Here is a 22,897-nt window from a genome sequence, read left to right as displayed (position 1 = left end):
GACTTAAGTCCCATGGACGGAATAGTACGTCATACGCGATCAGCTGCACTCACGGGGGAAGCGCAGCTGATCGCGGCCGGTTGTGTCGATTATCACAGCTGACACCCGGCACTGTGTGCCATGAGTGGTCACGAACCGCTCCCGGCACATTAACACCTGGCACACTGCGATCAAACATGATCGGCATACCAGGGGCATAGGGAAGAATCACGCTGGGAGGGGGCTCCCTGGGTGCTTCCCTGAGACCCTTGGAACAAGGCGATGTGCTCGTGTTGTTCCAAGGGCCTCCTTCCTGCAGGCCCTCGGGGTTCTGCAGGGAGGCGGCTTTCTCAGTGCCCGCTGAAAGCAGATGCTGAGAAGCCGCCTGCAGTGCCTGTCAGATTGCTGATCTGACACAGTGCACTGCAAAGTGTCAGATCAGAGATCTGACACCATATAGTAATGTCCCCCCTGGGCCAATATAAGTAAAAAAAAAAAAAAAATCATGTGCAAAAATAATTTTTACAAAATTCCTAAATAATTTTTTTTTTAAAAATCCCTAATAAATTATTTTTTGTAAATAAAAATATAAAAAAAAATAAAAGTACACACATTTAGTTTCACCGTGTCCGTAACGACCCGCCCTATAAAACTGTCCCACTAGTTAACCCCTTTAGTGAACCCCTTCAAAAAAACAAACAAACAAGCAATTCAAAAAACAATACTTTATAATCATACCGCCGATCAAAAAGTGCAATAACACGCGATCAAAAAGACGGATATAAATAAGCATGGTACCACTGAAAACATCATCTTGTCCCGCAAAAAACAAGCTGCCATACAGCAACATCAGCGAAAAAATAAAAAAAGTTATAGCTCGCAGAATAAAGCGATGCAAAAATAATTATTTTTTATATAAAATTTTTATTGTATAAAAGCGCCAAAGCATAAAAAAATGATATAAATAAGGTATCACTGTAATCGTACTAACCCAAAGAATAAGACCGCTTTATCAATTTTACCACACGCGGAATGGTGTAAACGCCCCCCCCCAACAAAATTCATGAATTGCTGGTTTTTGTTCATTTTGTGTCCCAAAAATCAGAATAAAAAGCGATCAAAAAATGCCATGTGTACGAAAATACATTAGTTTACTCCCACATATGGGGCATCAGCGTACTCAGGCCAAATTAGACAACAACTTTTGGGGTTCAATTTTTCCTGTTACCCTTGGGAAAATAAAAAATTGGGGACTAAAAGATCATGTTTGTGGAAAAAATGATTTTTTTTATTTTCACGCCAGGGTTTTATAAACTTCTGTGATGCACTTGGGGATTCAAAGTGCTCACCACACATCTAGATAAGTTTCTTAGGGGGTCTAGTTTCCAATATGGGGTCACTAGTGGGGGTTTTCCACTGTTTAGGCGCATCAGAGGCTCTACATACGTGACATGGCGTCCAATCTCAATTCCAGACAATTTTACATTGAAAAAGTCAAACGGCGCTCCTTCCCTTCCAAGCTCTGCCATGCGCAGAAACAGTGATTCCCCCCACATATCAGGTATCGGCGTACTCAGGACAAATTTCATAACTTTTGTGGTCCGATTTCTCCTGTTACTCTTGGCAAAATAAAAAAAAATGGACCTGAATAATTTTTTTGTGAAAAAAGTTAAATGTTCATTTTGCTTAAACATCCCAAAAATTACTGTGAGGCACCTGAAGGGTTAATAAACTTCTTGAATGTGGTTTTGAGGACCTTGAGAGGTTCAGTTTTTAAAATGGTGTCACTTTTGGGAATTTTCTATCATATAGACCCCCTCAAAGTGACTTCAAATGTGATGTGGTCTCTAAAAAAATATTGGTGTTGTAAAAATGATAAATCGCTGGTCAACTTTTAACCCTTATAACTTCCCAACAAAAAAAAAATTTTGGTTCCAAAATTGTGCTGATGTGAAGTAGACGTGTGGGAAATGTTACTTATTAACTAATTTGTGTGACATATTTCTGTTTTAAGGGCATAAAAATTCAGTTAAAATTGCAAAATTTTCAACATTTTTGCCAAATTTGTATTATTTTTAACACAAATAAACGCAAGTTATATCAAAGAAATGTTACCATTAGCGTTAAGTACAATATGTCCTGAAAAAATATTCTCAGAATCGCCAAGATCCATTGAAGCGTTCCAGAGTTATTACCTCGTAAAGGACAGTGGCCAGAATTGTAAAATTTGGTCCGGTCATTAATGTGCAAATCACCCTCGGGGGTTGAGATACAGCAATTGCAGAATATTCCCCTTCTTTGCCTTAAAAAGTACTTTTTTTTTTCTTTACAGAGGATGCTTTGGATCGTGAGCCGTTCCAAGCTTTTTCCATACTCCCTCCCCCTTTCATTCTGGTACAGGTTGATTTCATTTTATCCATCCAAAGAATGCTCTTCCATATCTGTTCTAGCTTCTTTTGCTGTTTTTTTTTTAAAGTCTAAACTGGTCTTTTTATTTTAAGAGATTTTTATGAAAAACATAATGGGATCGATAGACATTAATGATATGCAAATGATGAAAAAATGGAAAGAAAATGTTCAAAACAACTTAATACAGGAAAGATGTATATCTTTGTACCGTGTTAGCCAGTAGATAGAAAAATATTCAGAATTGAGAGTCCTCAGTGGTTGATACCTTTTAATGGCTAACTGACAGGATGGTAAGACATTGCAAGCTTTCGAGACTACTCAGGTCTCTTCATCAGGCATTGACCGAAGGGCGTGTCACACTAAGCGATATCACTATAACATCACTGGTTTTTGTGACGTAGCAGCGATATTGCTAGCGATATCACTATGTGTGATCCTTACCTCCGACCGGCTCCCCCGCTGATTATCGTTGATCGCTCGAGAACGTCCTGGACCGTTTCTCGTCGTCAGCTTCCTACTGGGCCTCCTGTGGTGCCGCCGAGCGATGCGTGGACGCGGGCGGGAGGACGTCTGGATCGCCTTGTCTGACAGGTAAGTAAGGACCCCCGACTGCTGCTATGTTGCTGGTGAGATCTGCCTGTGTGGCAGCTCACTAGCGACCACTTAGCGATGCACCAGCGATCCTGACCGCGTCATATCGCTGGTGCATCGCTAAGTGTGACAGTACCTTAATGCAAAATCTGAAGAGTTACATATTTATGCACAACACAGCACAGAAAAAATGCAATAGATAATTCTGCTTCACGTCACTTGTCTTATCATTATGGGAGAGGGCAAAACATAAATATTGGACCAGTTCATGAATAAGGAGTCTGGATGTTTTATTGTCCTCTGTTTGGGGTCTCCTAATGTGTTGTGATGCCCCCACAAGGAATTTGCTCCTAAGACCTTAATTGATGTAAAAAGACATATATCCATGTGACACATTCATTCCAGCATTGAGTGTCAAAGATCATCATGAGCTTGTACTCACACTCTTCGGTCTCTCTGAGATGTGAAGTTGCTTTTCAATACCAGTAATTTAGTAACTTCACATCTCAGAGAGACAGAAGAGTCTGAGTACAAGCTCATGATGACCTTTGAGGCTGTGTGCCCACGTTGTGTTTTTAAGCGTTTCCGCAGCGCTTTTAGACAAGCATTTCTGCTGCGGAAACGCTTAAGAAAAGCATCCAATGTAATATAATGGAAAACGCACATGTTGTGCTAATGGTGCGTTTTTTTCCACTGCAGAAACGCAGCATGTTCAATAATTTTGCGGAAGTGCACGCGTGTGTTGTGCATACTGTAAATATGTGACTCTTCAGATTTTGTATTAGTCAATGCTTGATGGAGAGACCTGAGTAGTCTCGAAAGCTTGCAATGTGTTACCATCTTTTCAGTTAGCCATTAAAAGGTATCAACCTCTGAGGACTCTCAATTCTGAATATTTTTCAAAACAACTAGAGTTATTCAGTTAAATATGAGGGCCACATGCAGAAATACATGCAAGTATATGGCTTGGCATTCTATCAATGCAGTTATTAGTGGTTCCCCCTGAGGAAGGAAACCGGTATTTCCGAAAGGAGTAGGATAGAATTGGTCCTCCTAGCACCTATTACCATCCACAAGTCAAGCGGGTCTCACGGGACCACCTACGTCACACAGCTCCTTACCAGCTGGAAGCCGCAAGTACCTAGGATACTGTTGTGGTCACTGTGTTCCCGTAGCTGGTCGGAAAATCCACATGGAGCGCTTGTCACTGGCCAGGACAGCGCTTCGATTTCACCTGTTCACCATTTGTCCCCCTGTGTAGACATGAGACGGTACGGAAGTGCGTCACCCTACTCCAGCCAACCTTCTACTTGACGTTCAATTCATCACGGGAAAGGTAATTACTTTCTCCATCCTGGAGTCAACATGTATTACGTATTGAAGGCTCACTGTAGTTTTTAATGCCTAAAGTTTTATACCAACTATAAGCAACCTGCATTATCCAACTGGGGGGATTCATCTGTACCTCTTATGACTGACTGCCATCCTAGGCATTTGGACACTTACACTGATCACCCTGGATGTGTATAGAATTGTTTCCGTATCCTTCTGAATCCTCCGGCAATATTGATAATCTAGAGGCTTATCTCCCGCACACTTGCAAGCCTTTCTATAGTCCCATACCCTATAGGTCCACCTGTATCCTAGTTCTCCCATTGGGGGAGAGTTATTTTTAGCCCACATATATCTTATCAATATACTATTCATTTTTGGCAATCTTTTTTATTATTGACTCTTATTGCAGCTGAATCTTGTCTAATATACCAGCGCCACTAATCATCTATTGTATTGAGTAATTAATGCTTGTTTGAGGAACGCTTTGCCACTCTAAATGGTTTCCAGACCAATGTCTGGCTTGTGTAAGGCAAAAACAGAACTTATCACTGAAGAAGATAAACCTACATTCCAGCCACCATTGCCATTCTACATACATTGCTTGCATTTGTGAACAGTGGCATGAGGTCAATTGAACATGTAATTGGATTAAAGCCCCAATGTCGTGCGTATTCCTTCTGAGGATGTGCGTTGACTGTTTTAAAGCCTAAGGCCTCTTTCACACTTCAGTTTTTTACAATCAGTCACAATCTGCCAGGTTTTGAAAAAATCAGATCCTCAATTTTCTTTTGAGGATCCGTTTTTTTTCTCCATTGACTTTCATTAATGGCGGATTGTGACGGATCGCTGTCCGTTGCATCCGTTTTTTTGAGGATCCGCCAAAAGTTGCTGTCCGTCACCATCCTCAAAGATTTCAAAACGGAGCTTGTAACGTTTTTTTTTTGTGGCGGATCCTCCAGACACTCATTTAACCCGAAATTCTTTCTGGGTGCCGGACAAAAAAAATTCTCTCTCTCTCTCGAAATTCCTTTAAACTTCTTCATTTTGCGGATCCGTCAAAAAAAACGGATGGGTGGCATCCGTTGTCATCAGTTCTAAAACGGATCCAGCATCCGTCCTTTTGGCGGATTTTGACTGATGCAAAAAACTGAAGTGTGAAAGAGGCCTAAGACATACCAGCCATGGAGGGATGGCATGATGTGCGGAATCAGATTTCTCTGATCTTCTTTCCTAGTACAACTCGACATTACATTGATTTTTGAGATGAAACCTGTGGTACAATCATTTCTCCAAAGTGTCCCGGCAGCAGTTTCTCAAAAATACCAGGCATGTGCTATTTTAGGCCATATTGACCAGAACCCAAAACACAGGGAACAAGGAATGTGTAAACAATAGCAAAAATTTATTGGTATGCCTCTTGTCAGACTAAAAACCACAGCAGCAGACTGATAATTTTCTCCAGGTTACATAAATTAGTATTAGGCTCAGTGGTTTATATTGGTCATCAGCATCAAAATTGAAAAAATGTACATAGAAGCTAAATATGCCTGAAGGTACAGTTAGGGCCATATATATTTGGACAGATACATTTTTCTTATTTTGGTTCTAGACATTACCACAATGAATTTTAAACAGAACAATTCAGATGCAGTTGAAGTTCAGACTTTCAGCTTTCATTTGAGGGTATCCACATTAAAATTGGATTAAGGGTTTAGGAGTTTCAGCTCCTTAACATGTGCCACCCTGTTTTTAAAGGGACCAAAAGTAATTGGACAGATTAAATAATTGTAAATAAAATGTTCATTTCTAGTACTTGGTTGAAAACCCTTTGTTGGCAGTGACTGCCTGAAGTCTTGAACTCATGGACATCACCAGACGCTGTGTTTCCTCCTTTTTGATGCTCTGCCAGGCCTTCACTGCGGTGGTTTTCAGTTGCTGTTTGTTTGTGGGCCTTTCTGTCTGAAGTTTAGTCTTTAACAAGTGAAATGCATGCTCAATTGGGTTGAGATCAGGTGACTGACTTGGCCATTCAATAATATTCCACTTCTTTGCTTTAATAAACTCCTGGGTTGCTTTGGCTTTATGTTTTGGGTCATTGTCCATCTGTAGTAAGAAACGACGACCAATCAGTTTGGCTGCATCTGAGCACACAGTATGGCTCTGAATACCTCAGAATTCATTCAGCTGCTTCTGTCCTGTGTCACATCATCAATAAACACTAGTGACCCAGTGCCACTGGCAGCCATGCATGCCCAAGTCATCACACTGCCTCCGCTGTGTTTTACAGATGATGTGGTATGCTTTGGATCATGAGCTGTACCACGCCTTCGCCATACTTTTCTCTTTCCAACATTCTGGTAGAAGTTGATCTTGGTTTCATCTGTCCAAAGAATGTTCTTCCAGAACTGTGCTGGCTTTTTTAGATGTTTTTTTTTTAGCAAAGTCTAGTCTTTTTATTCTTGATGCTTGTGAGTGGCTTGCACCGTGCAGTGAACCCTCTGTATTTACTTTCATGCAGTCTTCTCTTAATGGTAGATTTGGATATTGATACGCCTACCTCCTGGAGAGTGCTGTTCACTTGATTGGCTGTTGTGAAGGGGTTTCTCTTCACCATGGAGATTATTCTGCGATCATCCACCACTGTTGTCTTCCGTGGGCGCCCAGGTCTTTTTGCATTGATGAGTTCACCAGTGCTTTTTCTTTCTTTCTCACGATGTACCAAACTGTAGATTTTGCCACTCCTAATGTTGTAGCAATTTCTCGGATGGGTTTTTTCTGTTTTTGCAGCTTAAGGATGGCTTGTTTCACCTGCATGGAGCGCTCCTTTGACCGAATGTTTCCTTCACAGCAAAACCTTCCAAATGCAAGCACCACACCTCAAATCAACTCCAGGCCTTTTATCTGTTTAAATGAGAATGACATAACGAAGGGATTGCCCATACCTGTCCAAAAAATAGCCTTGGAATCAATTGTCCAATTACTTTTGGTCCCTTTAAAAACAGGTTGGCTCATGTTAAGGAGCTGAAACTCCTAAACCCTTCATCCAATTTTAATGTGGATAACCTCAAATGAAAGCTGAAAGTCTGAACTTCAACTGCATCTGAATTGCTTTGTTTAAAATTCATTGTGGTAATGTCTAGAACCAAAATTAGAAAAATGTTGTCTCTGTCCAAATATATATGGACCTAACTGTATATCCCAGACAGAGTAGAATCAAAATCTAATATATAAAGCTCAAAGTGTGTATGTATGTCCGGGATAGGCATCCGCACCGTCGCAGCTACAGCCACAAAATTTGGCACAGTCGCACGTCTGGACCCCGAGAGCGTCCTAAGCTATGTTGTGAGGCGAAATTTTAGCCCCGCGCGTTCCAATTTACCAAACAATTTTGCCCCTATCTACATACTGGGGAAAAAGTGTGTGTGTCAAGCCCCGCCCCTCATTATGATGTAATAATTCCCCTATTTGCATAATGGGGAAAGTTCCGTATCAAGCCCCGCCCCTCATTATGATGTCATAAGGGTTGCCATGGCGACGCTGGTGTCATCATAGGTTGCAAGCCCCGCCACTCATTATGATGTCATAATGGTTGACTATGGGATGGAGGATGTGTGATGGGTATATGGGCACTGGACTATGGGATGGCAGATATGTATGATGGGTATATTGGCATGGGACTATGATATGAAGGATGTGTGATAGGTATATAGGCACTCGACTATGGGGTGGCGGATATGTATGATGGGTATATGGGCACGGGACTATGGGATGGAGAATATGTATGATAGGTATATGGGCATGGGACTATGGGATGGAGGATATGTATGATGGGTATATGGGCACGGGACTATGGGATGGAGGATATGTATGACGGGTATATGGGCATGGGACTATGAGATGAAGGAAGTGTGTTGGGTATATGGGCACTCGACTATGGGATGGCGAATATGTATGATGGGTATATGGGCATGGGACCGCAATTTTCTTCATTGTTTGCCACAAGGAAATCGTCCAAATAGGGCACTAATAGTATGTTCTTTTTTTCTCACAAAGGACGCTACTTCTGCGATGAGCATTGTGAATATACAAGGGGCTACTGCCACCCCGAAGGGGAGGCACTGATATTGGAGATGAGTGGGGGATTTGAGCAATCTCCACTACCAACCTTAGGTATTGCTGATGTTCCCCCCCATATTGGCACATGGTAGTAGGCATCGGTCAGATCTATTACTGCCATGTAGCAACCAGGGTCAAGTAATTTCACTGCCAACCCTAAGGTCTCCATCTTGAACTTTTCCGTTCTGATATATTGGTTCAAGGCTTTCAGGTTGAATATTGTCCTCAGCGAACCATCTGGTTTTGGCGTGAGGAACAGGGTGCTGTAGAACCCTTTCCCTATTTGATGGTGTGGTACCTTTATTAGTACTTCCTTTTGTATGAGGAGTTGAACCTCCTTTTCTAGCGTGGCCCGATTCTTTTTGGCCACCTGGGTTATTTTTATTTGCTGCGGCGGAAGGCTCAGACAGTTTAGTCGCAGACTTTCGGATAACAGATCGGTTACCCACTTTGAGGCGGGTAATGCTGTCCACTGATGAACAAAAACCCGATGCCCCCCCCCCCCCCCCACCGGTATTCTGGCGTCATTGTTTGGTATCAGATTTCGGGGTGGCCTTACTGAAGAATCCCTTTTCTGTCTCCCTCTAGGATCTGCCACGTATGGCCCTATTGTCCGGGCGGCCTCGGCTCCCTCTATTCCCTGATCCACGAAAGGACGAGCGAGCGTCACCCCAACGGCATCTAGGGAAGAGGGTGGGAATCGTTTTTTCCTATCTGATGCTTTCTCCCAAATAGGTACTGCCCCTCACAAGGGACGGCAGAGCTTGACCTTTGACTGGAAATCTGCTGTCCAATATTTTAACCAAAGAGCTCTGCGACCCAAATTTGAAAGGGCGCATGCACAGGCGGCACCTCGGACGGAATCCACTGCGGCGTCAGCCAGGAATCCTGCCTTCTGTAGGGAAGGTATTGCTTCTAGCAGCCTCTCCCTTGGGCATTTATTCTTTATTTGCTCACTCAAGTCCTCCAACCACTTGACCATAGCATTTGCTGTGCAAGTGGCAGCTACCCCCCCAGTTTGAATGACCATGCCGACGCCTCACAAGCAGATTTTAGAAACACATTAGCTTTCTTGTCGAGGGGATCTTTTAAGGCGCCCATGTCCTCAAATGGCAGTGCTATTCCTCTGGAGGTACTAGCAATAGGAGCATCCAGTCTGGGAGCTTTTTCCCATTTCTCGCATACCTCCTCGTCGAATGGGTATTTACGTTTGAGTGTCTGTGGTATGGACATCTTTTTGTTGGGCTTTTTCCATTCCCTTATTAAATTTAGTAGGTTATCATGAAAAGGGAAAAACTCTGCGTTTCTTCCCTTCAAATTACTAAACATGGAATCTTGAATAGACCGCGGCTCCTTAGGTGTATCAACCCCCATGGTAGACCTTACGAGTTTGAGCAACTTTCTGATATCTTCGGATAGGAAATTAAGACGACCCTTCTACCTCATCTGAGTGCAGGTCTGAGTCATCAGAGGGGCCTACTTCTCCCAACTCTTCTTCTGACTCTACATCAGTCCCAATTTCTGTAGGAGGTGGGGGCGAGGTTGCGGTGGGTTTGGCAGAGCTAAGTGCAGTATGCTCCTTTAACTGGTCTTTTACTGTTGTTTTTACTTGGTCCCAGATCATAGGGCAATCGTTACTGACATGTGTTGCCTTAGGCTAGTTTCACACTAGCGTTTTTGAGCGCAGCGACGGCCTGCGCACGGCCGCCGCTAAGCCCCGCCAGTAGCTCCGCCTACCGGCGCATGACGCTGCATGCGCCCTGCGTCCCCTATCTTTATCACTGGGGGCGCAGGCCGTGCGCAGTATGCGTTTGGTGGCGCATGCGCCTCTTTGATGGTGCGCCGGCGCAACCAAACTGCAGCAGGTTGTGTTTGGCGCAGGTTGGCGCACCGTCAAAAGGACGCATGCGCCGCCAAACGCATACTGCGCACGGCCTGCGCCCAGTGATAGGGGACGCAGGGCGCATGCAGCGTCATGCGCCGGTAGGCGGAGCTACCTGCAGAGGCGTGGCAGGGGGCGGGCAGTCGCTGCGCTCAAAAACGCTAGTGTGAAACTAGCCTAACAAAGGCACTCACCCGAACCCTCTGGGTAACCCGGTGCACGCACTTTGGCTTCTGGGTCCGCCATGCTGGAGAAGCTTGCTGCCTGCATACTGCCTCTTTATGTGGGAGTGGTGTGTGCCCCCCTGGATCCACTCCCTCCCGGAAGTGTCCAGCACAGTCTCCTCCGGCGTGTGACTTCACTTCCGGCGCAACCGGAAGTAGTCTCCACTCAGTCGGCGCTAGCGTCATGGTGGACACGCCTCCCTCGGCCCGGCCTCCTGACAGGAGCAACCGCCGGGGAGTCCAGCGGGGAATAGGACACGCACTGCAGCTCCCAGGACGTCGGGATGATGGGCATGCGCTACCGCGCCCAGCTGCTTCCTCCCTCCCCATGGACCTCGGCCTCCGGACCGGCTATCGTCAGCGGGAGATCCCCCTGGAGGTACGCAGTCTGCCACAGGCATCCGCATGCAGGAACAGGAAACCAAACTGGGGAGAGAGGTGCCGCCCCCTTCTTTTATCTCTGCTACATGTTTCCTGTTCCTAGGGGAAAATACACGTGACTTTTTTTTTTACCTTAGTATTGACAGACAAAAACACCAAATAATTTTAAAGTGCCTCAGTTCATGTAAATCAGATTAAGGAATTATTGGACCAATTGGTCCTTGTGCACGAGATGCAAAGATGTAAACCACATGAATAAAGTGCACATTATATAGATGTATACCTTCAGGCATATTTATTTAGCTTTTATGTACATTTTTTCAATGACCAATATAAACCACTGAGCCCAATACGAATTTATGTAACCTAGAGAAAATGGATAGTCTGCTGCTGTGTTTTTTAGTCTGACAAGAGGCGTCCATTTTATACTTTAAAATACCTTGTATGTGAATATACTAATAAAATTTTGCTATTGTTCTACACATTCCTTGTGCTCTGTGTTTTGGGTTCTGACCAATGAGTTCTAAACAAAGCGTAACCTGTGTGGTCTAGGTTGTTTATGGACCAATATGTATGCGTATTTTAGGCCATGCAGCTTTCTCAACCTGTTGACATGGGGAGACAAGTCCAGAGACTCTGCAGACCATTGAGCACATCTGAACTGTCATTAGTCAACAATTACAAAAGGGGCGGTTAACAGCGAAATAAACATTTGTGGGACCAATTGCAATTAACATGTCCGAACATTTCTCAGACTTCCATTAATAACCTCACTGATAGCATGCCAAGAGTGTGGAAATGTGTACAATTCAGCACATGGTAATCATACTCAATACTGAATAAATTGAGATGTTTCAAAGATATTGTTCCCATTATTTAATTTGCATATGAACATGTCTATATAGCCTCTGATTTCCATAATTTCACATCTTTTCCTTCTTGGTAATTTCAATGTTGAGGAGCATACAAATGTATGTCCTGATGAGTACGGTATATATACAGTACTGTCGAAGACGTTGTGAGGATAAAATATATATACTTTGCTTTACTACTTTTTCACAAGAAAATCACTTACCGTAATTTTTTTATTTTGGTTGTTATTCTACCATAACATTTTTGTTTACAGAGCTGAGAGACCACTGGCTTGTTTCTTGTGTAACAAGCTGTCATTTTTATTTAACCCAATAAACAGGATACCTGTGTCTGATAACTTTTTTTTTTTTTGCATAGTAAGGCCTGTTTCACACATCCGTATTTTACCATCAGTCAAAATCCGTTTTTTTCCCATTGAGTTACATTACCGGCGGATCTTGACGGATGGCCATCCGTTGGATCTGATTTTCAGCGGATCCGCCAAAACTTTGGCGCCGCCGACATGCCCGGACAGACCATGAAACGTTTTTTCGGGCAGCCGGATCCGCATTTCTCACTGCGCATGCCCTAAAGACTTCACTCAGCCGCAAATTTAACCCTAAACTCTGTTCTGGCGGCTGAAAAATTCTCTCTCCTTGGCAGCGGTTCCTTTAAAATTCTTCCTTCGACGGATCCGTTAAAATAATGGTCCGGTGCCAAATGTTGTGCTCAGTACAGGAACGGATCCGTTGTCCGCCATTTTAGCGGATTTTGACTGACGAAAAGAACTGATGTGTGAAACAGGCCTAAGATGCAAAAAGCAATTTTGGCACTGGTTTATTTTTTTTTAATTTATGGAATTCATGTTGAGTAAATAACAGTTGTATACTACTGGTCGTTACCAATGCGGCGATACCAAACTTATCTTTTTTTCACAAATAAACGTTTTTGTAAAAAAAAAAAAAAAAACTATGTATTTTTAAGTGCAAGAAAGAGTATTTTAATACTTATTAATCCCACGATGAGACTTAAACATGTGATCATTAAATACATTGATAAAATACACTACTTTAAAACACAAAAGTCCCAAAATTAAACGATATAGGACAAAAACTCATGCATAGAGTCCAACACCAAAGAATGAAGGAGGAAAATAAACCACCACCATGGAGTATAATTCTAAAATAATTCTATTAAATATTACATACAAAACAAAATACTGCTGTATACCAGTAGAAAGGGGACAGGTCACTAGCATAAGATGCAAAATTGCATATAGATACAGAAAATCACAAAAATGACATCATATTAATGATTAACATTATTCTTGTTTTGTATGTAATATTTAATAAATTTTAGGATTATACTCCATGGTGGCGTTTTTTTTCCTCCTTTGTTCTTTGGGGTTTCAAAATATACTACTTGTAGTGCAGTGCATTATATAGCCTGTCAATATTTGTCTACATTCACAGAACAATCTTTTATATTAGTAGATAAAAAGCCAAAACCAGGAGTGGAAGAATCAGAAAAAGTAGAATAGAAACATCTGCACCACTTCATTTTTTTTTTTTTAACCTCCAAATTTTGGCTTACAAATACGGAGGTAAAATACAGACCAAATATTGCTATGTGAACATGGCCTTACACAAGGTGCACATATCCTGCCTGAGGCTGTGTTGCACACGCTGCGGTTCCGCAGCGGTTTTGGCCGCTGCGGACCCGCAGCAGTTTTTGCTGCGTTGTACAGTACCATGATTCCCTATGGGAATCAAAAACCGCAATGCAGACGGTGCAGAATTTTCCACGAGGATTATCTGCGGTTTTCAATCCGCAGAAAGAATTGACATGTCAATTCTTTCTGCGGATTCTCCTGCGGTTTGCCATCTCCTCCATTGAGGAGATGAGAAACCGCAGGGCAAAACCGGAGAGCAATCCGCAGGTAAAACCGCAGGTATTTTGACCTGCAGTTTCACCTGCGGATTTTACAAAATCCGCACCTAATCCGCAGCGTGTGCACACAGCCTAAGGGCAAAGCAAGCAATCGACATCCCAAGTTCACATTACAGGGGACCAATAGACTGAGAGGGAGCGTTTTTCCTCGTCAAACACCTCAAATACAGATGCTGGCAGCATCTGAGGTTAAAATAAGAGATCGGAACAAGTACCAGTCCCTGTACACACTAAGCTATATATTACAGCCAAGCTACTCCTGCAGGTGGCAAGGTTTCTGTTCCTATGCCATCCCAGTGACATAACTACATCCTAACTCTGTCACCAACACCTCTTCAGGACGTAGTTTGCCGGGAGATCAAATGTAAGTCAATCATTTTTCATCATTGATACATATATTTTGACCTTTGTAAATACAGCACACAATACAGAAACAAATTGCCCTGTATTTCAGGCCTTTAAGGGAACCTGTCAGTTTTTTAATCTGTGAAACAATTCCACCACCTGTACTGTATTACAAAAATGTGTGATTCATCCCCCCAAGTCCCTCTGTATGCCACCAAAAATACCTTATTTTCACAGTGCTGTATGCTTTTTGGTCCACTCCAATGGGCAAAATTGCCTCAAAGTCTGTGCTGCTTACTTTCCCCCAAAAGCCATCCTCCGACTTTAACTGATGGGGATGACACGTTCAGCATCATCCACATAGCCGAAAGATCGCTCCTGTGCATTAGCACTGTTGGTTCGCACAGGTACACTTTGCTCTGCCCTATTGTGGGCATCGTGCAAAACTGCTGCGCAAGCACCAGGGAAACACCATTCCAGCTAATAGGTTCTGTTAAAAAAGGAGTTAGAATAAAGTTTCCTGGGCGCATGCACAGTTATGTTTTGTGCTCTGCCCACAGGAGGGCAGAGAAAAGTGCACCTGCGTGAGCTGATGATGCTAATGTGAAGGTGCGAAGTCTGTAGGCTATGTGGATGACGGCTGGATGCGCCATCCACATCAATCAATGCCGGAAGACTGCTATTGGTGACAAGGAGTCGGCACAGACGCTGAGGAAATGACGCCCATTGGACTGGACCAAAAGTATTTACATTCAGAAGTGGAGAAAATAATAAGGTATTTTTTGTGATATACGGGGGGATTAGGGAATGATGGACATAATTGTGTTATACAGTACAGGCGCTCTGAAAGGACATGGCATTGGTTCACACACTAAAAAACTGGTGACCTGTTCCCTTTAATGCCTACCAGAAGTAGTATACGGTAAGTACATTTCTCGATGAGTGTCATGCCTTGGATCTTTCAGATGGGTTTTTAAACTGGCATAAAAATATGCTTTTAATTTAAAACAAATGAACAATGTAAATAAGACCTAAATCAATTATTTCTCTTAGGACTGGTTTTCCAGGAATAAATGTAAAAAAAAAATAAAAAACAACATGTCCTCCAATCAAAACGGTCATTCTTAGACAGTGGAAACAGACAAAACAGTGACCCATAACCCCTTCATAGTCATAATGCGCTAAATTTTCATCCAGCATGAACCAGTGATAAATTTAGCACATCTAGTCAATTACCATAGTGATACTTAGGACAGTTACAGTAAATCTGTCCTAATATTTTAACAAGTGAAATTACTAATAAATATAACCTCACTTCCATACAGTACCTACCAAAGCTAGACTAACCCAGGCCCCACATGCCTCCTCCACCTGAAAACGCCATACAGTAAAGTGAAAAGGCCTGAGAGTTGTTTACAAGTAGGATGAAAAAAGTTGTACTAATAATTATGTAAAACGTCTTTAATTATTTTAGAATATTTTATTTCCAGAAGGAGACAAGACAATTTCAAATCAGAAACTGCTTTAAATGAATAAAAAAAAAGACTTGTTATACATCTCCCATCTATGTGTGATATAAAGAGGCACTACAGTTTTGGGCTGGCACTACATGGTAACTTAAAGACGCAACAGCCAATGGAAAAAAAAAAAAAAGCTCTGTAGATTCAAACCTGCAAGGAAAAAAAAAAGAAGCAGAATGTGCATGAGATTTCTGAAATCTCATTCTCTTTGCTGGTACTGTAAAGCTCTGAGGTTTTGTTTTCCCCTCGCAGAAATGGAGAAAAAAAAAAAAAAACATGGGAAAAAAGTCACAACACCTGAACAAAATAAGATGCGCCATTTAAGCAATACATTTGGAGCAACCGACGACTGCCTGGTCTAGTATTAATGAGCACATAATCACCTCCTTGAAAACTTGGAAGTAAACGGAGGCCAAAACATAAAAATCTTTTTTTTACAAAACTACTCATATAATTAGGAAAACTATAAGGGTATGTGCACACGTTGCAGATTAGCCTGTGGAATTTTCTGCAGAGAATCCACATCTCTTGGCAGAAACCGCAGGGCAAAACGGTTGCGGATTTCATGCAGAGTTAATTTTTTCCCCCATCATTTTTGGGACATCTTAAAAATACTTAACAATTACAAAAATCGCCATTGCGTGTTTTGAGCCTTTCCACTGAACTGCATTGTAAAGTAAAGCGTGTCTTCAGAGCGAAAAATGACTGAATGGTCAAGGTCACTCTTAGCCGTTTGGAGTCTTATGTGAGTAATGATAAGTAATAGAATGGACAACCTTTTGAAAATCCTTGACAGCATGTTTAATAAAACAATTTTTTAATTTACCCAACAGGATAGTGAGCTGCATTTACCAACATTGGTACATATAACACTTGACTTGCTGTGTTTTTTGCTTCATTCCTATTTATGACTTTATAGCTGCCCCTACTTTTATTCAGAAGCCTCTTAAAAAAATAAAATAGAAAATAAAATACATTTATAAATATACAATTTTATAGTTTACCCAGGATAAAAAAAATCCATTACATTTATTTTGCACATTTGAAGTTCACCCACACTTTATACTCAAATGTAAATCCCTCATTGTGCCTTTTAAAATAAACCTTATCACAGCATAGTAAAATAAACATTTATTAGGAAACATTAAAGGTATCCTCTACAGCTAGCAGCTCCACATCTGCAAGCCGTTCTCACTCGCTTCTTAGCTGGACTCAACTCAATAGAATCTGTGCTGAGGTCTCCTGAACCTGCAACCAAAAAAAGTACAGGTTAAATCACATCCACATTAACAGTTGCACCTGTCAACTGAGAAGAAAATACAGTGACCATAAAACATGTGGTAGATACTTGTAAGAAGATCACATTAACTATTTCCAACATGAAGGAGCTCTATAGTGCACAGAAATCTGATATAAAAATATTTGACTAATTAATGGGTGAATCAATGAAGCACATCTCGGCCCTTTTGTTCTAGTACTGTAATCTGTAGTGAAGTCTCTGATCATAAACCAACAATATCATCACTGACTAGATTTCTCCTTTCAAAGGGGGTTTTACACATAGCGATATCGCTATAACGTCACTGATTTTGTGACGTTATAGCGATATCGCTATGTGTGATACTTACCTCCGACCGGCTCCCCTGCTGGTTATCGAATGTCCGGCTCCATTTCTCGTCGTCAGCTTCCTGCTGTGACGACGAGCGACGCGTGGAGGCGGGCGGGAGGACGCCAGGATCGCTGTGTGTGAAAGGCGAGTATCGTGCGCTGCGTCGCTGGTGCATCGCTAAATGTAAAAGAGCCTTAAGTCCTTTTCACCATGGATTAAAAGGTAGACTAGAGGATAGAGCTTATAGCAGCTCTGGCAGCATATTTCACAATACAAAGTGTATACTTTATTAAGTCTATCTTAGAAATTAAAAAACAAACAGTTATCAGGTATATATTAGTGACTGAAAATTTGTTAAATTCTGACCAATGTCATCTTATGTGGTGATAACTCTGGAACACTTCAACAAATTCCATTGATTTTGAGAATGTTTTTTCGTGGTACATTATAATTTATGATAATGGCAAATTTAGGATGATTTTTTTTTTTTTATAAACACAAAACATACCAGAAATTTGGCAAAAAATGTAAAAAAAAAAAAAAAAAAAATGCAATTTCCAAACTTTGAATGATTATCTTTTTAATCAAGATAGTCATACCAAACGAAAACAATAAATAATATTTCCCACATGTCTGCCCTATACCAGCACCATTTTTAACCCCTTTCTGCCATTAGACGTACTATTCCGTCCATGTGACCTGGGACTTAACCCCCATGGACGGAATAGTACGTCATATGAGAACAGCCGCGCTCTCGGGGGGCAGTGCGGCTGATCGCGGCCAGGTGTCAGCTTATTCTCACAGCTGACACCCAGCACGGACCACTCCCAGCACTTTAACCCCAAAAACACTGCGATCAAATAACCGCCCTATAAAACTATCCCAAGTAGAATAACACGTCATCAAAAAGACGAATATAAATAAGCATAGTACCGCTGAAAACGTCATCTTATACCGCAAAAAAGAAGCCCCTATAGATTATCAGCGAAAAAACAGGATTTTTGGGTTGCTTACCGTAAAATCTGTTTCTCGGAGCCTTCATTGGGGGACACAGAGACCTTGGGTGTATGCTGCTGCCACTAGGAGGCTGACACTATGCACAAAAAAAGTTAGCTCCTCCTCCGCAGTGTACACCCCACCGACCGGCAGAGAATTCCTCAGTTAGTGAGAAAGCAGTAGGAGAAGTAACAGAATAGGTTGACAACATAAACAACTCAACTGTAACCATTCAACCAAAGTAAGAACAGGAGCTGTAAAACATGGGAGGGTGCTGTGTCCCCCAATGAAGGCTCCGAGAAACAGATTTTACGGTAAGCAACCCAAAAATCCTGTTTTCTCGTTCGCCTTATTGGGGGACACAGAGACCTTGGGACGTCCCAAAGCAGTCCCTGGGGTGGGAAACAAACTTCCATCAGGCCAGCGGACTCACCACCGCTGCCTGCAGAATCAGTCTACCTAGGCTGGCGTCCGCCGAAGCGTAGGTGTGGACTCTGTAGAATTTCACAAACGTGTGAACCGATGACCATGTTGCAGCTTTGCAAAGCTGCAGTGCGGAAGCTCTGTGGCGCACCGCCCAGGAGGCACCCACTGCTCGAGTAGAGTGGGCCCTGATACTCGGAGGGGCTCCGCGACGCTTAACACGGTAGGCTTCCAGGATAGCCGATCTGATCCAGCGAGCAATGGTGGCTTTTGACGCCGGGTGACCTTTCCGCGCTCCATCAGGGATAATGAAAAGAGACTCTGTCTTTCGCAGGGAAGTCGTCCTAGACAGATAGACTCTTACCGCCCTAACCAGGTCCAGCTTGTTCAAGGACCGCTCTCGGGGATGAGTTGGATTCGGACAAAGGGACGGTAGCACGATATCCTCGTTGAGGTGAAACGAGGACACCACCTTCGGAAGAAACGAGGGCGGAGGCCGCAGAACTACCTTATCCTGGTGGAGAACCAGAAAGGGAGAGCGGCACGAAAGAGCTGCCAATTCCGACACGCGCCGGACGGAGGTGATGGCCACCAGAAAGGCTACCTTCCAAGAAAGGAGAGAAAGGGAAATATCCCTGAGGGGTTCAAAGGGCGGACCTTGCAGAACCTCAAGAACCAGATTAAGATCCCATGGATCCACGGGCGCCCGGTACGGCGGGACCGTGTGAGCCACGCCCTGAAGAAAGGTCTTAACCCGAGGACGGGAAGCCAACGTTTTCTGAAACAGAATGGACAGCGCCGAAACTTGACCCTTCAGGGAACTGAGGGCAAGCCCCGCATGCAATCATGCCTGAAGAAACGCTAGGACTGAAGGGAGCGAAAAGGACATGGGCGCGACGTCATTGGTCTCACACCAAGTGAAATAGGCCTTCCAAGTACGGTAGTAAATCTTGGAAGAGGATGGCTTTCTGGCTCGGATCATGGTCTGAATTACGTGGTCGGAAAATCCTGCTCGTTTCAGAACCTCAGTTTCAACAGCCACGCCGTTAAATTGAGCGGCCGAGAATTGGGGTGGCAAATCGGACCCTGAGACAGATCTGTTCTGTCTGGAAGCTTCCAGGGGGCGTCCGCGAGAAGGTTGACAATGTCCGCGAACCAAGACCTTCTGGGCCAATTCGGGGCGATGAGAATGACCGGAAGTCCTTCTGCCTTGATCTTCTTCAACAGCTTGGGAAGAAGAGGCAGAGGAGGGAACAGGTAGGGAAGTTCGAACTGGGACCAAGGAACGGCCAGGGCGTCGGCGCCCACTGCCAGAGGGTCCCGAGACCTGGACACGAATTGTGGGACTTTCCTGTTGAGGCGAGACGCCATGAGGTCTACATCCGGGGTTCCCCACCGAAGGCAGAGCAGATGAAACACTTCCGGATGTAGGGACCATTCTCCCGCCGCGAGACCCTCGCGGCTGAGAAAATCGGCGGCCCAGTTGTCTACGCCGGGAATGTGAACCGCGGAAATTGTCGGAACGGAAATCTCCGCCCAACGAAGAATCTTGGACACCTCCGCCAGGGCTGAAACGCTCAGTGTTCCCCCTTGGCGGTTGACATATGCCACTGCTGTGGCGTTGTCTGTCTGAATCCGTACCGGCAGTCCCTTGAGGAGCCTTTCCCAGTGGACCAGAGCAAGATGGATCGCTCGAATCTCCAGAACGTTGATTGGTAGCGCTGATTCCCGATCCGACCATCGACCCTGAACAGTGTGGTTGCGGAACACAGCACCCCAACCGAGGAGACTGGCATCTGTGGTTACTATCTGCCAGTGAATGGGAAGGAAGGATCGACCCGATAGAATGAGAGGTGACGACAACCACCAGTTGAGAGACCGCTTGATCCGGTAAGAAAGATGGACAGGGCGATCCAGGGACCGAGGCGACCTGTTCCACTTCGACAGAATGGCCTGCTGGAGAGGCCTGGCGTGAAATTGGGCAAAGGGAACTGCCTCTATTGCCGCGACCATCTTTCCCAGGACCCTCATGGCTGTACGGAGGGATGGGAATCGCGAGGTCTGCAGCGATCGTACTTCCTGCTGCAGAGAGAGAATCTTTTCTTGTGGGAGAAAGACCCTTGACCGACGAGTGTCGAACAGAAGACCTAGAAAGACCAGGCGTTGGGTAGGAACCAGACAGGACTTTTTCCTGTTGACGATCCACCCGAAATTGGAAAGAGTGTCCAGGACGATTGACAAACTTTGGTGAGCCTGTTGGAATGAGGGAGCCTTGATCAGAATATCGTCTAGGTACGGGAAAAGAACGAGGCCTCTGACTCTCAACAAAGCCATCAACGCAGCCATGATCTTCGTGAAGACTCTGGGAGCGGTGGCAAGACCGAAGGGCAGTGCGACAAACTGGTAGTGGTGCTGTCGAATCGCAAAGCGCAGGAACTTTTGATGTCCGGAGAAAATTGGAACATGTAAATAGGCATCTTGGATGTCTATTGAGCACATGAACTCCTGCTCCTCCATGGAGGCGATGACCGAGCGAAGCGACTCCATGCGAAAGTGGCGAAGGCGGACCCTCTTGTTGAGCAGCTTGAGATCCAAGATGGGTCGAACTGCGCCGTCTTTTTTCGGCACTACAAACAGGTTCGAGTAGAACCCCGTGAAGCGCTCCGATTCGGGAACGGGCACAATCACCCCGGAACTGAGGAGAGCAGCGATAGCTGTAGAGAACCCCGGGATCAAGGCTGGATCCTTTGGAGGCCGGGATTCGAAGAAACGATCCCGTGGGAGAGAGACGAACTCTGTCTTGTATCCTGAGGATACGACCTCCCTGACCCAGGCGTCCTCCACGGCGGCCAGCCAAACGTCCCTGAAGGAAAGAAGTCGACCTCCCAATTGGAAAGGCCCCTCGCGTGCCCGATGATAGTCATGCTGAAGTAGACCGTCCAGATCTAGATCTGAACGGTCTGCCCTGGGAGGAGTGGGGTCGCCAGGAAGGAGTGGGTCTGAAGGAAACTTTCTTTCTCTCCTGGCGAGCCTGCGGTCTCTGTTGGCTGGAGGAGTTGTCCGCCGTATTGAAACGGCGGAAAGTCCGAAAGGGTCGAAACTGACGCCTTAGTGGGGGTCTGCGAGGCTTGGACTGAGGGAGGAGTGAACTCGTGCCTCCGGTGGCGTCCTTAATAATCTGGTCCAATTGGGACCCAAAGAGGCGCAACCCCTGAAAGGGCAGGTTAGTGAGGGACTTTTTTGAAGACAAGTCCGCTTGCCATGCCTTTAGCCAAATTGTACGTCGAATTGCAATAACGTTGCTTGACGCCTGAACTGCACAGGATGCAGCATCCAAGGAAGCGGAGAGAAGATAGTCCCCAGCATGGGAGATCTGATTGGCGAGATTGGCCAAATACTCCGGTTGCGCCTTATCTAAGATGCCCTGCCGAAGGTCGCCTGCCCACGTGGCTATGGTCTTTGCTGTCCAGGATGAAGCAAAGATTGGACACACCGCCGCTGAAGCCGCTTCAAAGGCAGACTTCGCCAGGGATTCTACAATCCTGTCATTAGAATCCTTTAGGGACGCCACGCCTGAAAGCGGGAGAACCGTGTTATTGGATAGCCTGGACACGGGCGGATCGACCGAGGGAGAGGCCGACCAGTTGTCCGTGAGCTCTTTAGCAAATGGGTAGAGTATGCCGAGACGTTTTCCTCTTTGAAAGCGTCTGGTCGGATCCTCTCTTTCCTTGGTAAAAATTTTCCCAAACTGGGAATGGGAAGGAAAAACCCTGGAGGGAGTTTCTGCCCGTCTGAACGAAACCTCCTGATCTGAGGATTTCGCAGGGGAGTCAGCAATATCGAAGGTATGATGGATCGCAGCAATGAGGTCCTGCACTGTGACCTTCATGCTTGCATCCTGGTCTGAATCCAGCTCTAAAATCCCCTCAGATGACCTGTCCGAAAGCGCTTCCCCTGACTCGGGAGAGGAGGCCCGAGAGGGAGGCTGGTGAGAAGGGCTATGCGGTGAGATGGGACTAGGAGAGGATTCCGGCTGGGAATCTTGCCTGGGTCTTTTGCGACTACCGCTGGCTGATTCAGATGGAACAATTTGGGACCTGCTTGGCCCTGCTGAAGAGTCCAGGGGCAACTTATCAAGAACGGCCACCAGGGACTGAGACACCCTGGTGAGGTCTGCCACTGATTGAGATAGCGAGGAGGCCCAGCCAGGCATGGGGGGCTCACTCTCACCTGGGGCCGAAGATGGCTCCTGGACGGCGTCAGGCTGAATTGGATTGCTACAATC

The 22,897-nt window shown here is 44.6% G+C and overlaps 1 protein-coding gene across 1 annotated transcript in view; it reads right to left on the bottom strand.

Annotated features, from left to right (window-relative positions):
- Positions 1-16,361: 16,361 nt before the first annotated feature.
- Positions 16,362-22,897, bottom strand: part of SUV39H2 (SUV39H2 histone lysine methyltransferase) — a 52,712-nt gene continuing 46,176 nt past the window's right edge. Inside the window, exon 6 of the mRNA XM_073551285.1 lies at positions 16,362-16,832. Coding sequence (XP_073407386.1) covers positions 16,729-16,832 — 104 coding nt within the window. The 3' untranslated portion in view covers positions 16,362-16,728. The remainder of the gene's footprint in view (positions 16,833-22,897) is intronic.

Source organism: Dendrobates tinctorius, unplaced genomic scaffold (genome assembly GCF_039654945.1).
Source record: "Dendrobates tinctorius isolate UK_male_01 unplaced genomic scaffold, ASM3965494v1 ptg000174l, whole genome shotgun sequence".
In the NCBI taxonomy this organism is placed as follows: Eukaryota; Metazoa; Chordata; class Amphibia; order Anura; family Dendrobatidae; genus Dendrobates; species Dendrobates tinctorius.
The sequence above is the reverse complement of the archived record's forward strand: the minus strand, read 5'-3'. Positions and strand labels throughout refer to the sequence as shown.